This window comes from Planococcus citri, chromosome 1, assembly GCF_950023065.1.
Source record: "Planococcus citri chromosome 1, ihPlaCitr1.1, whole genome shotgun sequence".
NCBI classification, from domain to species: Eukaryota; Metazoa; Arthropoda; class Insecta; order Hemiptera; family Pseudococcidae; genus Planococcus; species Planococcus citri.
The window spans coordinates 70,075,100-70,095,938 of NC_088677.1; the positions used below are offsets into that span (position 1 = coordinate 70,075,100).

At 35.1% G+C, this 20,839-nt stretch overlaps 1 protein-coding gene across 1 annotated transcript in view; it reads left to right on the top strand.

Moving 5' to 3' along the window:
• The window catches only part of rk (rickets), a 38,009-nt gene that overhangs the window by 10,141 nt on the left and 7,029 nt on the right, over nt 1-20,839 (top strand). Inside the window, exons 3-17 of the mRNA XM_065353002.1 lie at nt 9,400-9,471; nt 9,584-9,655; nt 9,830-9,901; nt 10,531-10,674; nt 11,363-11,434; nt 11,543-11,614; nt 11,689-11,757; nt 11,865-12,008; nt 15,183-15,323; nt 15,492-15,557; nt 15,692-15,835; nt 15,962-16,033; nt 16,143-16,438; nt 20,302-20,478; nt 20,584-20,778. Coding sequence (XP_065209074.1) covers nt 9,400-9,471; nt 9,584-9,655; nt 9,830-9,901; nt 10,531-10,674; nt 11,363-11,434; nt 11,543-11,614; nt 11,689-11,757; nt 11,865-12,008; nt 15,183-15,323; nt 15,492-15,557; nt 15,692-15,835; nt 15,962-16,033; nt 16,143-16,438; nt 20,302-20,478; nt 20,584-20,778 — 1,808 coding nt within the window. The remainder of the gene's footprint in view (nt 1-9,399; nt 9,472-9,583; nt 9,656-9,829; nt 9,902-10,530; nt 10,675-11,362; nt 11,435-11,542; nt 11,615-11,688; nt 11,758-11,864; nt 12,009-15,182; nt 15,324-15,491; nt 15,558-15,691; nt 15,836-15,961; nt 16,034-16,142; nt 16,439-20,301; nt 20,479-20,583; nt 20,779-20,839) is intronic.

Here is a 20,839-nt window from a genome sequence, read left to right on the forward strand (position 1 = left end):
ATTAACCTGAACTGCTTAGAATAAGTTTTTTTGTTCATTTCTACAAATAAATATGACCTTTTGAAAAATGTGAAAGTATGTTTATTTTGAAATTTTATAGGTGGTCCATATTAGGCGTCCAAAATTTCTAACTGTCATTTTGACACTCATCACTCAACAATAAAAAAAACATACTTAAAGTTGACCTTCACCCCTGAAGTTTTGTACAGTGTTGGTGGAAGGATGGAACTTCATTTTAAGCCTTTGTGGAGGTTTCTACCTCCTATAGTTTTCAAGTGGCAATCCTCCAAAAAAAAGTGGTCCATATTTGGTGCCTCTACCCTTATCAAAAACTGGACTCGATTCGATCGCGAACGATTTGCTCGAAATCAACGAATCATTCGAGAACGAATGAATCACTACCACGTAAATCAAATCTAGTGAAAGAGGACGTGCCAAATTGTGAAATTTGACTTTTTCAAATCCATCAACAACAACTTGAGTTGATTCGCAAGCGAATGATTCGTTCAGAAACGACGAATCGTTCGAGAACGACTGAATCATTTGGAAGAAATCAAATCAAACGCAAGATAAAACGAATTATTTTTCAATCTATCGATATAAATATTGTACATAAATTCGTTCGCGAATGTTTTTTTTCGCGCTGAACGAATCGTTCGCGAACGAATGACTCACTGAGAAATCAAATTATGCTTAATGGCGTGAACTGTGAAGTGATTAGTCTTGACTGATATTTTCAATCCTACCATCAAAAACTGAACTCAGTTCGATTCGCGAACGATTCGCTCAAAAATCAACGAATCATTCGAGACCGACCTACTAAAGGAATCATAAATAACGAAGTATTTCAAAACTACCAATAAAAACTTGAGATATTTTTCGTGAACGATTTATTCATATGCATATGTGAGAAAATCGTTTGCGAATGAACGAATCGCTTTCCAATAAAATTATAGGAGAAGATGCCAACTTCAATTACGAATAGATAAACAAACAATTCAAGTAAAGAGAAAAAAAAATAACAATTTTGAATACTTCACTCGTGAGACGACGAGTGACGAGCCAAATCACCCATCTCCATCCGAAGGATGGTGAATGGATACACTAGTCTAAATAATTATCAACACAAATATCAGTGTTGGGTGCCCGGCTCGCCAATATTTGGAATACTTTGTAAGCGCCTGTAGGTCGACTACTATACGTTATAATACGTTCGTCTACATACGTAATAAGTACGTACGTACGTATGTACATATTACTCATTGCACTCGCAGGCGTGCAGTATACGAAGCTTACCTATGTAGGTCTGCACCTCGCCAAGCTGTCTGACCTTCTCCCCACCTTCATTCTCTTTCACTCTAAATCAACTCGTCGTCATTTTCGTTTGAAAGAAATGACAAATTGAATGCCTAGCTAGATTAATATTTTGAAGCGAAGCTCGGATTCTGCTTTCCTTTTTCGACAGCGACGACCTCAGCGAGCCTGTACATAGACCAAGTTCTTCGGTCTTATTGTTGTGAGTGTAAGCTCATCTACTCGTACCTGGGTACCTGGCTATCGAACAACTGTATGGAATCATTCTGCCCAGATTTCGGTGATTTCAAACTTCACTCTTAATCGCTCACGTCGTTTACCTTACCGAGTGGTCGTTCCGTGATCAACTGATCAGTGGGTATTGCCACCGCCGCCGACGACAAATCAGATGAGTTTTAGTTTTTCAGAATTTAGGTAGGTCAAGGTTGGCAAGATGTAAGGGGCGAAGTGCGGCGAGGTGGCACATCGACTGTGGTCCGCTGCTCATTGCAACGAAAACCTACCGCTACATGGCTCTCGTAATGACGCGAATGCGAATATCGAGAACGACCGCCATCGCCGTAGCTGACGTGACGAGACCCGTCCACATTTTTTTTTTTTTTTGGCGGCGTCCAATTTGTCTTCGACGTTCGTCATCGTGTAGTCAATTTGCAAAAAATCTAGGCAGAGGGTCAGCCAAGTAAAAAATAACTATCTCGACAAATCGTTTACAGCTTTTCTATCATCTCTAGTCCATTTCTACGAATACGTAATTTAATTACAGTATGCGAAACGTCTCGAAATTTCGATCCAAATTCGTTTGGCAAGTTTTTTCCTCTTCATCGCGATACGAATCGCAATTCAGTGACGCAATATTCGCGAAAACAACAGGTACCTACTACCTACAGCTTTTAATTTACCTCCTGCGTTGAGCCTTGCCTCACCGCACCCCTACACTCTACATGCCTCTATAGTACCAAAGTTCTGAAAAGGAACCTACCGCAAAAAAGGTAACGAGTAAAATTGGCCAAGGAGGAGGGGGCGGCGCGGCGACCAAACTTTTTCTTTCTAGGCCAGTAGGTTGATGATTACGAACAAACGTAAAGTATCAATGAGCTGACCTTAACACGATAACCTTATCATTGGTACGTGTGCAATGTGTGGCGGCGATGGCGATGGCGACGCCGTCGTCGCGTCGTCGTCACCCTAGGTATAGGCTGTACACAAATACCTATGTACACCTTAATGTGTACATGTATCACACGCAGTAGAGTTGATGGTTATTACTCTCGTCGTAAATGGCATAGCCAAAGCCATAGCGTTGCATTTTCGCCGATATGCCGATGCTGGCCATGCCTCTAATGCCCACTGACGGCGACGGCGACAGCGCGGCACGCGGCGGCCACTCGAGATACCTTCAAAAACCTATTGTTTGGTTGGTTGCGTTTCCGTCTTTGGTATACGTATAGAGAAGACGGGAGACGAGGTGCGGGCGTACGCCGCTGGTCATCAATTTACCAGTTCACGTTCGCGTATTCGGTATTACCCTTTTAGTTTGGTCGAGCCCGAGAGCGTCGGATCGCTTATAAGGTTACACATTTACATATGTAGTTCGAAGTCCATATTATTATAGCCGTACGTTGCATGCGTCATACGAAAACGAGTACAATGCTTCACAATATATCAGTAATTATTGTGTATGTAAATCAACGCAACACGACGCAACGCAGGTATAAATACTGAGCACCTCACAAGTACTCGCAATGCATAAATAATTTAGTAGCAAATCATAGGTATAACACAGCATTTACGTTTGTTCATCTTCAGGAATCAGGACTGAATTTGGATTTATAAGGTATGGGTTTGAAGGGTCTGCTGATCAAAAAACTAACTAGATATTTGTTCTCAGCGCCACAAAACCCTCAGTAAACCATACGTCACAATCACATGGCACTATAATTTTTTCATCTAAAGGACCAAATCGGGTTGTCTTTGAAAGGAGATAGGAAGGGTAAGATCGAAAAACTAACTAGATATTCGAACTCGGCGCTCCAAAAACCATGGTAAACGATATATGTACCACACGGTATTTCAGCTTCAGAATAAAATTGGGGTATTTTTGATAGGGGCAGGGAGGATCAGATCGAAAAACTAAGTTGATATTTTGGACTCAGCATCCCAAAAACCCAAGTAAACGACACGTCACACGGAATAAGAAGTTTTTTCATCTTACGGACCAAATTAGGATGCCCTCGACAGGTGTTGAAAGGGTCAATTGAAAAAACTAACGAGATATTTGAATTCAACACCTTAAAATCCCTAATAAACGATATGTCACACGATATTGTCTGTGATTTTTAGTTCTGGTGAAATCCCCCCCCCCATGGATATCAATGGAAATCATTTCATACTTTCTATTCTGCACCATATTTCGATCTTGTACAGATAAGAGTTTGGCACAACGGTGAAATCAAGTTGATTTTACAAGATTATGATGAATTTACTAATACCTACGTAGCATTATATTTTCTCAGTTCGCGATAACTCCCCCTCCCACTAAGATCAAAACCATTGTTCCAACTGTTTTCATTAAGTTTCTATTGCAAAAGAGTTACATTGGACAAAATTCAAATTTTCCAAAAAGAGATCCTTCTCCCGATTTTGAAATGGGATGGCGAGGGTTGCAATTTTTCATTCTCATGGGAACCTAACGGAATTTTTTTTGTTGAAAAAATCACTACTTTTTTCAAACAAATTTTCAGAAAGCTATCCATTCGACCCTCCTCCCCTCACACACATTAACAAAGTCAAATTTTTCACAGGAAAATTTTCAAAAAAATAGAAATTGGAAGAAACTTTAATGTATACACAAAGCATTTTTTAATTTCAATCAAAATTATTATAAAAAAACAATACAGATGAACGCAAGGACTTCAGCAGTTCAGCAGGACTTTTAGCAGGAAATTTTTCAAACACTTGAGATTTTATAAAAAGGAGCCGGGGGGGGCAAAATTTTACATTAGAATTTTTCGTTTTTCCAATGTCTTCAAACATCCCAAAAATATTTTCAAGCAAACAGATGTCGAAAATATAGTTTTATTATTTCAATTTTTGATTTCATTTTCACCTTCAAAATCCTTGCTAATGTAATGAAATTGGAGCGAATAAAAACATTTTTTCAACATAACAAATTTTCAAAAAATATACAAAAATTTGATGGAAAATTCGAACGACATTTGGGAAAAAATAAACCAATTTTTCGAAATGAAACTCATAGTTTTAAAGTACATAAAATAAGTAGGTAAGCCATAAAATAACAATTTTGTCATTTGAAAGGTACAGTTAATATTCAATTCATACAATTTATAAAAATTTTTATTTCTCCTTCAAGTGTGGAATTTTTTAATTGCGGAAAACAGAAATAAACTGGCCCTGCGGCAAAGCTCTTTCAAGAGGTGTAAAAAACGATTTTTTTCTGTGTGATAAGCCAATTATAAGAAGTTCATTACTTTGGTTCAAAATTTTAAAATTCAATAATTTTTTTTTTTTAATTCAATGATTTTTCTTTAAAATTCAAAATTGAAAAAAAAGCAAACGAGCTTTAGCGAAGCAAGACCAAATGTTTTCAAAAATTCATGTTTTGAGTAGTAAAAAAAAAGTTTCTTCGTGCTGAGAGGAGTTTATTCTTCTCATTCAAACTTTGAACATTTTTTGAATTTGAACAATGAGTTTTTCACGGGGAAAAAGAGTAAATAGTTCGAGCAAAAAGAGGGCAAAAGCTCCCGAAAATGTGCAATTCAAGCTCTAAAAAGTCGACAAATGAGCTCTTTTCTACGGGATAAAGATCGAGACAAAGGAATAACGCATTTGAATTTTTTCATTTTTTCACTACCTTTCCAACAAAATTCACCATTTTTTCTCCACTTTCACTACCATTAGATACCCTGATGGTATCTAACGGATTTTTTTTTTTAGAAAAAATCTCAACTTTTTCACTACTTTTTTCACTATTTTTAAACCAAATTTTCAGGACGCTCTCCATTGGCCCCTCCCTCCTCCCCACCCTTCGACAACAAAAAAAATGAACAAAGACAAATTTTCACAGGAAAATTTTTAAAACAATTGAAATTGGAAGAAAATTACCGGCTGAAGTAACATCACATATTCCAACACTGTTGCCAATTTCATCAAAATTATCAACTTTTTTCCCAATGATTTGAAGGTTTTTGTTCGCGTTTGAATTTTTTCACTACGTGTTAGATACTCTGTCAATGTCATCAAACTACAGTTATTTTTCAGTTATTCTCACAAATCAAGCAATTTTTGTACGATTCACTCAATTTTGTTGATTTTGTTCATTAATTTATGGAAATTATCAACAACTTTGATCAATTTTCATTAATATGAGTAAGCAGCAGTTTTGGCAAAATTTTACTTCAGTTTTCATACATTTCATCGAGTTTGAGGTGGTTTTTTGGAAGTGTTTATTATTCCAACATTGCACTCTACCTATCTAATTTTAGAGCAATTGTAGCGATGTATTACACAATTTCACTTGAATTTTTGTTCGCAAGCAACAATACTTGAACAGATTTTTATGCCAATTTTTACAGTTTTTATGATAGGTATCTTATCTACTCGATGTGATTTTTTTTGCAATGTCACTCATCATTTTGACAAAATTTGATCGATTTGCTTTTTTCTGTTAATTCAGCCATTTTTATAATAATTTCAGCATTTTTGAAAATTATCATTGAATTTTGAGAATACCGAATGTCCAAGAAGAGATTTTGATGTTACCAAAAAGGAGAGAAAATGCCCTGCTTGAAAATTTGAAAATTGAATAATCATTTTAAAAATGGGCATTTGACTTTTGAGTGATTGTTTCAATAAAACACGATAGAATCTTTCATTTTGCATCCAAACTATCATTCAAAAGCACATTTTTTCGATTGTTATTCAATTTTTACTTGGGGAAATTTTTTCCCCTTTTGGCTTATCATGAACATATCAAACCACCTTATTCGTGGACACTCGGTATTTGGCCAATTTTTGATGATTTTCACTAATTTAAAAACGATTTATGCAAAAATTCCACCCACATTTGGAGACATATTTGATCGTATACTGATACTTATTCCTTCACTTTTTTTTCAATTGAATCGAATAACGAATCATCAACTCTTGAGAATGAGTCAATCACTTCATTTGAGCAGTGATTCGTGATCCGTGATTCGAATCATAATTTTCGTGATTTTACCCAACCCTGGTAATGTACTTCCGCGCGCGTTTCTTCGAATTCGCAATCGCAATACACCGGAATTTTGCGATTCAAGGTACACGACCGCGGCTGCGTACTTACTGTAGGTAATGATAATTGAAATACTACATACCATAACACCTGTTGTAGACCCAGCCATTAGCGTTTACGTATTTGTAATACTGTTTTTTTTCCACCTGTGTATGTTGGGCTGATGGGCTGATGCGTAGCGCAGACGCTCCATTTTGGTCGGACACCTTAGTCCTTAATAGCGACGGACATGGTGATCGGTATTGTGCATAGAGTACCCATAGCTAATTCATCTGATCAGCGATCACCTATTCTGAAATTAATTGAACGTTTATGCGCCATTACAGCGTCGTAGTTACAGAGAATTGTATGTAAAATCAAAAGTGTACAGTGAAAAAAAGCTCCTCAAGCTCGAGCGTGGGTAAATTGATCGGTTAGTTAATTTGATTTCAAAAACAAATTCTCACGTCTCGTCGCACTCGTATATCGCCGCCGTAGTCGTATAATCGTGTGAACCGCAAACGACCATGTAGCTCGGCTACAAGAGTAGGTAATGGGTGACAGTATTACATGGCATATGTGTACTGTTTACGTACATACGAGTATTACGAGTACAAGTATTTTACCCTGCGAACGAATTATATCACCCAACAAATACATCCGTTCGTTTATCAAGCTTCTACCGAGTCTAGCAGCATACTTTCGCTAGCTAAATTGACTGATGCGCAGCAGCTACCTGCTGCTTTGCTCCATAAATAAGCCTACATGTTACATAGTACATCATACTCTTATAGTAAAGTTTCAGCGAAATATCTCAAAAATGTCAAAAATAATGAAAACTACTCAATCAAATTACAAATAGGTGTACATCAAAATACAATCAAGTAACAATTACCAAATTCACCCTCGAAACACCGAAATTTACCTTAAACTTGATGAAAAAAGCGACGAAAATGAGCGATATTCTGTGAAAACAATTGGAAAAAATGCAGCAAAATTGAATAAATTGTGATAAAAATTGCAAGAAAAAGTTTTAAAAAAATGGTTAAAGGTTTTAAAAATTTAACAAAAGATAATAAAACACGAATGAATATTGAACGTAAAATGTAAAATTTGGTAGAAATCAGTGAAAATTACCAAAAAGGAGGAGTTGTGATAAGGCCATTTTTTTTGGCTCCAGGGGTTTCCAAAGTTGTGAATAAAAGAACAATTTTAAGAACCACTGAATATCAATTTCAAAACCCTTTTTTAGCGTAAAATATCTGTTTGAACCCGATAAACGTTATGCGGGGTTATTTTTCTACGAGTGTTTTCGACCCTCAAGGACAGAACATGGAGGGAGGGGGGGTCATTTTTTGAAAATTTTGAAACCACCATTTCGAACCTACCCCTTTGAACACCGCTAAAAAGCTTTTTACAGTTTATTAGTATATCCTCCATCCTACCGAATTTGCGCTGGTACTCAAAAATCCAAATTTTCAATTTTTCGTAATTTCGATATTTTGGGAACCCCTGGAAAACTAGACACCTGCAATTTGCGTCAAACATAACGTTTTGAGGTACATATATATTCAACCATCTAGATGAAAAAGTTGAATTAAACTCCCTGTATATTCGTAATTTTGAACTCTTTTTTTAGAGCCCACCACTTTAGAAACCCCTAAAAAAGGCGTTCAAGCATTATTTTCAAATAAACTGAAAAATTTACATTTGAAAGTGCTCGATTGAAAGTGCTCGATAATTTTTCATATTTTGCTTTTTCCTGTGACTTTCATAATTGAGCTTTTTTGGGTGAAATTCTGAGATTTCACTTCGTTGAAATCGTAAAAATGGGATTTTAATGTTTTTTCGAAGAGTAAAATCTCGGAATTTTACCCAAAATAGCTCAATTATTACAGGGAGCTCAATTATACTTTTTCATCTAGATAATTGAATAATGAATATATACCTCAAAACGTTACGTTTCGCACAAATCGCAGATTTCTATGTTATGCAGGGGTTCCCAAAATATCGAAATTACGAAAAATTGAAAAATTGGATTTTTGAGTATACCAGCGCAATAGAAATTAATACTTAGTGGTTCCCAAAATTCTTTTTTTATTCACAACTTTGGGAACCCCTGGAGCACATGAAAATGGCCTTATCGCAACGTCTCATTTGATAAAATTTCCGCAAAATGAAACAAAAGTTGAAAAAAAAACAATCTGAGAAAACATCAAGTATAAAAATCTCTCAAGAAATGTCTTAAAAATGATTGATAGGTAAATTAAAAAAATCGAAAAAATGAGCGGTAATTTGGACGAGAGATAATGAGTTCTGATTGTCTCTCTGCAAACGTCGTTTTAAAAAAAACTTCCCAAATATATGTACGTCTACGTAGTACGTACCAAACCTACTTGTACATTTGAAAGGTTTTTTTTTTCGAGTCAAGCAATGTTTCATCAACTTTCATCCGTTTTCATAACATTTCAACAAAGTTTTCAAACAAAATCTCGCAAAATTTGACTTTTATTGACATTTTTCTCATCAATTTTAGGCTATGGCTTATTCCAACGATTTAGAAGTCAATTTTACAATTATTTCGACATTTCAAGAAAAATTTTTGCGAATTAACCTCACATTTTATTCAGACATGATTAGATTTTTTTTGTTTGTTATTTCGCCTCAGACCTATGAAACTACACATAGGTTTCAAACACGTCTAACCTCTGCATAATGTACCCATTAATTTACGTATTTATTCAAGTAGCTGAAAATTAGTTTTTTTTTGCGTATTTTTGTTAATCAGATATTTCGTTGTGTTTGTTTTTTTGCAGAGATCTCGCCAGCAACAATATCACACAATTGTATCGAGATTCTTTCGCAAATCTCATCAATTTGGAAGAATTGTAAGTAAAGTACACAACACCAAATTAACCCACAATTAAACCTATTACACAGAATCTGCTATATGCATGTCGTTATATTATTCTGTATTCAAATTTTTATTTTCTTTGACAGATTCTTAAATGAAAACGTCCTGATCGAAATACATTCGGATACTTTCGCAAATAATATCAAATTGAAACGACTGTGAGTAAGATGAATGATGAATCTAATCTATTTCATAATTTTTAAAAAACTTTCGATACATATGTGACACAAAATATCGTTTATAAGAGTTTTTTCGTGCCTTTTTTTTTTACCAATTTAGGCATACACAAGTACGTGATGTGTAGGTAATTGTGTTCGTTTCATCATTTTCAGATCGTTGAAAAATTGCGGAATTAAAAACGTGAGCAAACTTCCCCTCAATGGGTTGGTCCAGTTGACAATATTGTAAGTACATAACTATCTCTTCAGAAAATGATTTTGTAGCATCGCATCGATTCGAATTTCTCTTTAATGCGTCTATGACTGAGCATTTCTTCGGGACTTGTGAGTACACTCTGTAACACGCCCAACTCGAGAGGTGTACCAATTTTTGAGCATTTTATAAGCTGGTAATAATTCCTTTTTTTTTCAAAAATTGAAATAAAAGTCACATACCACCGCTTTGAAAATCCGCCTCAAAAATAAGAAAATTCCATAAACTTACCTGCAACAAAGAAAAAAGAACAACAAATCAATCAAAAACATTACATGAAAAATTCTCATTCTAACAAAAGAAAATTATGCAAATAATTCGCTGGTAAAATGGCAATCTGCGAACAGCTAAATACCTATAAATATGTAGGTACTTTTATGTTTGATATTGCTCGATTTTTATGATAATTTAATGCATGGCTTGTATTGTAATAATACATAAAAACGTGAACACATCCACAAAGACAATATTTAGGTATTCGTTCAAGGTATTGCTATAGAGTAGGAGTCGTATTCGATGTGAAAAAAAATGAAATTTTGACATACTGAATCATGTATGGTTACAATAGTACAAGTACAAAAATGTATTCATTTATTTTCAGGGAACTGGATCAAAATAAAATAGAAAAAGTGTCAGAGTCGGATTTTGAAAAAGTAGCTCAAATTCGTGATTTAAGTCTAGATGGCAACCATTTCACATCAGTTCCAACAAACGCACTGAATGCATTGAAATCACTCAAAACGCTGTGAGTATACAATATTCAGATGAATAAAACATTACAAAATACAAACTTAGCTCATGCTTATCTACTCGTGCATGGGCTTAGAAAAATTCATAGACAGTCAAGAGTGCCTCATTGATTCGAATTACGAGGGGTTGCGAAATGAATAGAATTAAGTTTTGAGGACAAGTTTTCGAATAAATGACGAAAATTACAAAAATCGAAGACTTTTGAAAACGTTTTTCTCACCATCTCTTCAACTGACACCGTGTACTTCCCAGTTCACATTTGAGAGCAAACAACCATGTTCAAAAAAAATCTAGACAACGTGCACGTCCTTCTACCGTAAACCTCAACTCTCTACTCATTAATTTGGACCTGTATCAAGTTAAAAATCCTACACTGGTTATGAAAATAATTATTTTTGAACAAATCCTCGATTGCCCCTGTGGCTCGAAAGTTAGGCAAACATGCATGCGTGAGCTCGGTATGAGTTGCATAGTTACTGCGCTAAAGTCCCTACTTTTTCTACCTCGCAACATTCCATTTCGAGCAAGCTGCGAGCAGGATATTATAGCACAATGGTCAGGAGGAGAACCAAGATTTTTCAAACACTCCATGTACTTGAAAACTTGAACTTATTTTGGTACATTTGATTGCATGTTTTCAATTTTACTAACTTTTTGTATGTTTTTTCATTGCATCCTTGCAGAAGTATCGGTTCTAATCAACTGTCATCTATACCTTCGAACGCCTTTCCAAAATTGCCTAATTTAACCATGTTGTGAGTAATTTTATTTCATCTCATCCCCCTCATATATCTCCTCACTGCACATCGATGTACCTAGAATTACTAATGCACGTTGTTTTTTTTTTGCTGCTGTATTGGCAGATTACTGAAACGGAATCATATAAATGCTATTGACGAGGACGCGTTTGTAAATTTGACGTCTATAAAAGTGCTGTAAGTATACGAAAATGTTCACTATTGTTTTCATTTTCGAATCAATGATCCTATTTCTGTGATACTCATTTTAGAGAATTGGGTGAAAATGCATTGCAAGAAATACCAATAGCTGTTACAAAACTGGCATCCCTAGAAAAATTGTGAGTAGATTTATAATTTTAATACTCGTACCTATTCCATAAGCCCCAAAGTGTTATGATTATGATGTACCTATCTATACCTACCTAATCGAAATATTACTTTCCAGATCGGTTTCGGGAAACAGGATAACGTACATACCGGAGGGAATTTTGCAAAAATCTCAAAACTTGACGCTTCTAGAACTGAAAGGAAATCCATTGAAAGATGTCGATCCGTTCGCATTTTCAAATTTGCCTCAACTGAAAACACTGTAAGCATACCCGTGTCTTTTCATTTTCACTTTCATTAGTTTTAAGCGTAGCAATTTTCATCGAACCATTGTCAGTACATATAATGCGAGAGGAGGGGGGGGGGGGTACTTGAACGATGCAGAACGCAAAACATTGAGTTTTTTCAAGATAGAATCCTAATACAGACTCCGAACACAGGATGTACGAATAATGAGCGAGCGCCAAATAGATACAATTATTCAGTCAGATTTCGCAACCTCTAATCACCGGAATCAGATAAAAAACACATCATTTTAGAAAATCGGAAAAATCAAAAATAAAATTATTTTTCAAACAGAACAAAATGCCAGTGACGTAGCATATCACTAAAATACACCCGTGACTATACATTTTGTCTCTCATTGGTAACATACTGTCTGATTTTGGAGCACTGTGGGCCATAGACAGAGTGGTCAAAGTGTCTGTTGGAAACTAAATGTCCCAGAGACAGTTTTGGAAAATTGTGTCTCAAATGTATCCAGAAATGTTTTAAAATATATACTTTGATAGGTATACTGAAAGTTGTATGTAACGAATGCGAAAAGACGAAATTTTAGCAAACTGTATTCTACATTGTTAAAACTCTCTCAACTAATAAACAGGGACGGAATTTCTTGGAATTTGAACAAAGAATTGAAAAACTACATAGGTACTTCGAAAGCAACGAACTTTAATAAATAATCTGAGTCTCTCGGGAGCTGTGACTCTTTTTTCAGCTGACGTCGTTTTCCAAAAAATAAAAATGGGTCATTCCATGCCAAATCGGCGGATTTTTGCACGAGGGGTTTTCGATTTTTTTCAAAATCAGATCATTTGTAGAGGTCATCAAACGATGACGAATGACGCAAACCGGACATTTTTTCGATTTTTGTTGACGGAGCTGTGGCGCTGCAAAGTTCTTTAAAATGGCCGAAAATGGAAAATTTCAGTTGCAAATTGCTCCGGTTGTACGTGGTATAGAATTTTGAACTTTTTTTCAAATTGTAGTACTTTGAGAGGGTAATCGACGAGTGATGTCAAAATCAGTGTTGCCACTTTCAAAAACCTAAAAAAATCGATTTTAAAACTTATAATTTAAATATAACCACGATCTCGGCGAGTAAAAATTCTGAAAAAATTCTCAGTTTTAGTCCTTTTTATGTAGAATAACATATCAAAAAATTAGACTGGCATCTTTTTTTCATTTTCGAGAAAAAAAAAATTACAAGTTTTACAATTGCTGCAAAAGTACCATCCGAAACCTAAAAAATGAAAATTTTTGCATTTTTGAAATATTTTACCAATGTGTAGACGATAATGTGAAAAAAATCCCCCTCCCCCCATTTGTCAACGAATTGACATTTTTCGTGCTATAAATTTTTATTTCAAGAGTGAAATTAATGCATTTATCGTCAATTTGTCGACAAATTGGGGGGAGGGGAATTTTTTTCACATTATCGTCTACACATTGGTAAAATATTTCAAAAATGCAAAAATTTTCATTTTTTAGGTTTCGGATGGTACTTTTGCAGCAATTGCAAAACTTGTAATTTTTTTTTTCTCGAAAATGAAAAAAGATGCCAGTCTAATTTTTTGATATGTTATTCTACATAAAAAGGACTAAAACTGTGAATTTTTTCAGAATTTTTACTCGCCGAGATCGTGGTTATATTTAAATTATAAGTTTTATAATCGATTTTTTTAGGTTTTTGAAAGTGGCAACACTGATTTTGACATCACTCGTCGATTACCCTCTCAAAGTACTACAATTTGAAAAAAAGTTCAAAATTCTATACCACGTACAACCGGAGCAATTTGCAACTGAAATTTTCCATTTTCGGCCATTTTAAAGAACTTTGCAGCGCCACAGCTCCGTCAACAAAAATCGAAAAAATGTCCGGTTTGCGTCATTCGTCATCGTTTGATGACCTCTACAAATGATCTGATTTTGAAAAAAATCGAAGACCCCTCGTGCAAAAATCCGCCGATTTGGCATGGAATGACCCAATATTTAAATTGAATGAACGAACAAAATTTATTGAGGGATTTCAAAAACAAATTTTAATGCAGCAAAAGAGAATGTTGAAAAGAAATATTGTAAATGAAGCTAACGTTGTCTAAGAAGTTTCGATTACCCAATCAAAATAAAGTAAACTAAAAAAACAGTCAAACATCTGAATGAACTATTTTCAGGTTTTACACGAGTTATACCTACCGCTTGAGAATAAAAGCTGGATTTTTCGAGGTTTCGCAAACTGTTTCATCGAGTGTTAAAGAAGTAATTTTTCATAATGAAATGACGATAAAATCAAATTTCATCGAAACCCAAAAATCAATTCATTTGCGATTTTCGGTCCCATAAGCACATGATAAATTATGATTATGACTTACTATTTGAATAAAAAAATCAATATTAGCTTTAAAAATGAGGATCAAAAGTCGACCATGATCGAAACCCCAAACTTGGTAAATTTATAATTTGATATGACCGAACGTGTTCGAAATACAAAATCAATTTTGATCTCAAGAATTAACTTTCATATTAACACTAATCGATTGTGATCGAAAAACGATTGATCGAATTCCAAAAATCGATTCACCAACGATTTTTGAATAATGATCTCATATGTTCAAAATTGAAAATTGATTTTTGACTTCAAAAACAAATCTCGCGATCAAAAATTAATAAACATCGAAAGTCGTTTGGTAAAGAGCCAAAAATCGATTCATTCCGACATGTTTAAAGTCACCGTTTTGATTTTTTTTTCAAAAATCGATATTTCCGATTACAATTTTTTTGTCCTTCTTTTCAACACTGTTTTCATATCAACTTCAATTTTTTTTGCGCTTTTAACAACTCTCATTTGAATGCAATTTCAACAATACTTCGTTGATTTGGTCAGATTACAAGTTTTTGAAACAGGTCCATTTTTGAGCTAAAAATTGAGCCGTAAATACGGTATTTTTACCATGATAACTAATTCAAGGTTGCGGAACTCGAAAATAACGTCCTAATTGATCCCTGAGGAACCGCCATTTCCGAAATAATTGCCTGCAGAATCGCAAAATTTGACATTTGTGTTCAAGTTTTGCAATTTATAGACATGGAAAAGAAAAACTTTGCGAGAATCATTATTAATTCTTTGTCGTTTCTTTGTTTCATGCGCCCATTGTAGAATTATATCCGAGGCAAGGGAACTGAAGGAATTTCCCAGCTTGAACGGGACATCGGCGCTGGAATATTTGAGATTAGACCGAGCTAGTATATTTACAGTACCATCCACTCTTTGCAGAACATGTCCAAAATTGAAAAGCTTGTAAGTTTACTCCCATCGTATCAATTTTTTACATAAAACACTTATCGGAATAAATTTTTATTCGTCTTTCTCTTATTAAGATATCAACTTATTTGAGTACCTTTGCCCCAACATATTCACTAAATCTGCTCATTAATGCGGGGTTTTTCTGATTTTCTGTCATTCCAGGGACCTGAAGTTCAATAAATTAGGCCGAATACCGAATATCTCCGAGTGCAAAGACCTGCGAGTATTGTAAGCATACTTATGGTTTATGGTTTTAGACACTTGATAGAATATACTTAATCGGAATAAATATGTACCTAACCTACACATGCTCATAAAATGTTTAATTATACTGACTTTTTACGATGGTTGTATCATTTCAGAGACATGGGCAACAATTACATCGGATCTTTGGACGGACAATTATTCAGTGAATTATCCAATATGTTCGATCTAATACTACCAAATAATTTAATCACCGAAATTCCCGAAGATGCTTTCAAAGGACTGAAGAAGTTAAAAGTTTTGTAAGCATATTACAAATCCATATACCTACCTATTGGCTTATTTGCGAATTACCAGAGTTGAAATTTTTTAGTCAGAAGACCCGCATCATCAATTTTTTTTACGATTGCGTCGTTTTCATTTTACAGGAATTTAGAAGAGAATCTCATCGAATATATCCACCCGAAAGCATTTACTTCCATTAATAATTTGGAGGATTTGTAAGTAGGCCATTTGATACCTATCAATAACGTCTACATATGTGTTATTTGCTCTGAAACCTACCTACCTTTTTGTTACCGGACGCGATTGTGTTTTTGTTTTTGACAGAAATTTAGGCGAAAACGTATTTTCCGAGCTGCCGGTAAAAGGTCTTCGAGGATTACTGCAACTGAAAACGTTCAATAACGCGAATTTGAGAGATTTTCCGGCGCCTGAAAATTTTCCACTCATACAGGATCTAGTCCTATCGTACGCGTATCATTGTTGCGCGTTTTTAGCCAGAGATCCACCTCCACCTCCACCACATGGACTAAGCGACCGAGTCATACCTGCAAAAGATATTAACGGCGTCGATATGAGTATATGGTATTCTAATAGTTCAAAGGATGTTTGGCCGCAACGTGGTGAGTTCGTCTTTATCATGTACAAGGGTCAGGTTTTCCTTTAGTTAAGCTAAAGCCACATCTAAAGTGAAAATGTAAATTGGGCACACCTTCAGTTTTTATACGTAAGCTGGACACATACCATCATCATTTCGCCAATTTCTGCAGCGTTTTAATTATAGGATCACAATGTTTTGGTAAAGCTCCAATTTTCTGTCTCAGCTTCGGGAGGAGGAGGGATTATTCTCGAGTCCGAAGGATCTATGTGAAAAAATAGGGTGAAAATTTGAATTCAGCGCTACAGAAAACATCTCTACAAACGAATAATGCTACAAGATTTTTACATCTTTTTGCCACATAGTTTTTGATTTAAAAACAAGTCAAATTTCACCAAAAATTTGGTAGGAGGGAAGGAGTGGGGTGCAAAGTGTGTCTCTGTCACATTGAAATGTGAAAATAAATAGCTTCATTACTGAAAAAAAAAATGACAAGTTCTAGAAAAAATGTAGTGAAAGTCTCCTCTCCAAAGAAAGTTTTATAACATGGATTCGTGTTTTTGATCAAGTTTACTCGATGAAAATATTTTAATATTTTAAAAATTGACAGCCTTGGGAGAATTTTTTTTTAAAAATGAGTTCACAGGGTTATTCTTGGCGTATATGTTCTACTAGGTATCCATTTTTTTTCATTTGGAAAAAACCACCAATTTACCTCAAAAAATGAAATAATTGGAAAAATATTTTTTTGAAACTTCTTATTTCTGCTTGTTTAGTACTTCTTTCTATTTCTTTAATAATTAAAATTTCATATTCATTCTTTCATTCTCTGATCTACAAAATCTGATTTTCGAAAAAAAAGTTCCTCCAGTAAGCCTAGAAATAGAAGAAAGAAATCTGAAAAAATTCCAACCCCCTCCCCTTTGAAAAAAATTGAAATAAATAGGTATTTGAAAACATTTGCTTGGTTTTCCATTTGCCAATTTAAATTTCGAAATTTTCCATCCGTATTTCAATTTTTTTTCTTTTAGTGATGTTAGATTGGAAGAAAGCAATCAACAAAAATTGTTGACCCGCCCCCTCCACCTTTTGAAAAACAATTTTAAAATTTGGAAAAATGCCCCGTTTTTCTATATTTTTATTCAATTTTGCTTTTTTCTTCTTTTTCATGTTGTCATGCACGCTTCATACTTGATACTTCGTACTTTTTCACAATTTTTTTAATCCTTAACATTTTAATTATATTTCTCTCCTTTTCTCAAGAGTTTTAATCTTTAAGAACATTTTTCTCGAGTGAGCTTAGAATTGCGAGAAAAAAGTCTAAAAATTTCAAAAGTCCTCCTCCTTCCACCCCTCCTAAAAATTAAAACGTTTGAAAAGGTTGTCTCGGTTGAAATTCCCCGTTCATTTTCTAGTTCTCTTGATTTCTTGTTGGATAATGTAAAATTGAAAGAAAGTAACAAACAAAAATGTTGATCCCCCTCCCCCTATAGAAGTATTGAAATATTTTAAATATTATCTCTTCTTCGGTTTCAGATGAAATTTTGATTTTTAAAATTGTTTCTCAAGTGGTAATAAATTGAAGGGAAACGACTGAAAATTCAGAATCTTTGAACTGAAAAATATTCCAAGACGTATCCAAGAAGTCCTGTTTAGTTCGGCTTTATAATGTTTTTTTACTTGTTGGGCACCTTCGATCGGATGAAGGAAACAACTCAATCAATTTTTTTATACCTACTGATGGCTAATTCATCGACTAACAAGGGAGGTGCCCCAGGTGACATGCACCGATTTTAATGATTCTTGCACTATTGGATAGAGGACATCAAACATAGTCTACCACAAAATTTTCAGCTGCTGAAGTTGATATTTCGATTTTTCAGAGCAATTTTTCGATTTTCACATAGCAATTGTGAAAATAGAAAAATCGCCCTGGAAGGGTCAAATATCAACTTCAGCAGCTGAAAATTTCACCGTGGGCTAGTCTCATCATATGTATTGAAATTCCCAAATAATATTAAAGGTTTCGGTATGCGACCTCCGCCGACTATTTTTGGCCAATTTTTCAAAATTGCAATGTGAAAATCAAAAAATCGCCCTGGAAGGCTCAAATATCAACTTCAGCAGTTGAAAATTTCACCGTAGGCTAGTCTCATCATATGTATTGAAATGCCCAAATAATATTGAAGGTTTCGGTATGCGACTTCCGCCGACTATTTTTGGCTAATTTTTCAAAATTGCAATGTGAAAATCAATAAATCGTCCTGGAGGGCTCAAATATCAACTTCAGCAGCTGAAAATTTCACCGTGGGCTAGTCTTATCATAAGTATTGAAGTGCCCAAATAATATCGAAGGTTTCGATATGCGACCTCCGCCGACCATTTTTGGCCAATTCTTCAAAATTGCAATGTGAAAATCAAAAAATCGCCCTGGAGGGCTCAAATATCAACTTCAGCAGCTGAAAATTTCACCGTGGGCTAGTCTCATCATATGTATTGAAATTCCCAAATAATATCGAAGGTTTCGATATGCGACCTCCGCCGACCATTTTTGGCCAATTCTTCAAAATTGCAATGTGAAAATCAAAAAATCGCCCTGGAGGGCTCAAATATCAACTTCAGCAGCTGAAAATTTCACCGTGGGCTAGTCTTATCATAAGTATTGAAGTGCCCAAATAATATCGAAAGTTTCGGTATGCGACCTCCGCCGACCATTTTCGGCCAATTTTTCAAAATTGCTATGTAAAAATCGAAAAATTGTTCTGAAAAATCGAAATATCAACTTCAGCAGCTGAAAATTTTGTGGTAGACTATGTTCGATGTCCTCTATCCAATGGTGCAAGAATAATTTAAATCGGTGCATGTCACCTGGGGCACCTCCCTTGTAAGATAGAAAAATTGAGGGAGGTAAAAAAAATATGTTTTCTTTGGCAGGTCAAAATTTCAAAATGAAATTATATCCGAACCCGGAACCGGTAAAAATTCTTGGGTCCAAGTCCAGTGGCGTAGCCAGGATTTTCTCAAGGAGAGGCAAAACCAGATTTTTTAGGCATGAAAAATAGAAGTTAGGTGTAATTTTCTGGAAGCGATGTGTGGTGATTTTATGAAAACGAAGACAAAATTACTGCTCGAATGAAGTGAGAGCGAAAATTTTTAGAAAAAATCAAAAATGGGCCCAAACAACCAAAAAAGTGGTCCAATTTTTGCATGTTTTATTTCAAATTTTCGCTCACGGGGGGGGGGGGCAATAGCCCCTTTTTCTCCCCTGGATACGCCACTGTCCAAGTCTAAACCAAACTAAGCTCAAAAGAACATGTAAAAATACCCATCAACTAGAATTTCAGGTCGTGTGAGTCAAATTCTTGAATTTTAGGCAATTTTCAGAAATCACATAAACGCACTAGAGATGAAAAAAAAATTTTTATTCAACTAAACCAGAAGCTATAATCTAATATGCATGCACTCTCATACCCCTCTCCTAGTCTCCTTCCTTTAAGTACTCTGAAGTTTGGATAAATTTGAAGTAATTTCGAATCATTTTAAGCAATTCTGGAGCCTCCAACAAATGTTGAAAATTACATTTCTCATCAAATTTTAAGAATTGGGTCAAAAAAATATAAAAATTTGGTTTGTGTGACACTTTCAACGTCAAAATCTCAAAAATCAATGAATACCAGCACTTTTGAAGTGTCAGATCTCTGATTGTTCCAAAAGAGCCCAATTTACATCACATTTTCGCTTATTTTTTATTGTGTGCGAAAGTCATTATGTACCACTACCAACTCTCTGGAATTATTTCTGTTCCTGCGCTTTGTTTACATAAATCCTATCTAGACGATGCCCATAGACGACTGATTATTTACCTATTTTGTACTCGCCTGTTAATAGACAATACGAGCATGAAATATGGCACTCAAACGAACGAACTGTTTGAAAACTACAAGGATACTTCGTACCCGGGAAATATGGAAGAATACGAAGAACAACAAGAAAAATACGTGGATAGTTCGGACATCACTTTGCTAATGGCAGCAGGCGGTCGGATTCGATGCTTGCCTACGCCAGGTGAGAAATCACCTACGTCACGAATTACATACCATGATATCACATTGTGCATATAGTAGACTTTGTTACGATGACTAATGCATGATCGATGTCTGATTCATACAGGTCCATTTCTTCCTTGTCAAGATTTATTCGATTGGTGGACGCTGAGATGCGGAGTTTGGGTTATATTTCTGCTCGCGATGTTGGGAAACGGTACCGTTGTATTCGTTCTGATATTTTCTCGAAGCAAATTCGACGTGCCGCGATTTCTAGTTTGCAATTTGGCTGCCGCTGATTTCTTCATGGGCGTTTATCTAGGTAAAGAATTACCTATACTGCCGTCAAAAACATATTAGGTACTCGCATGTACTCATTTATG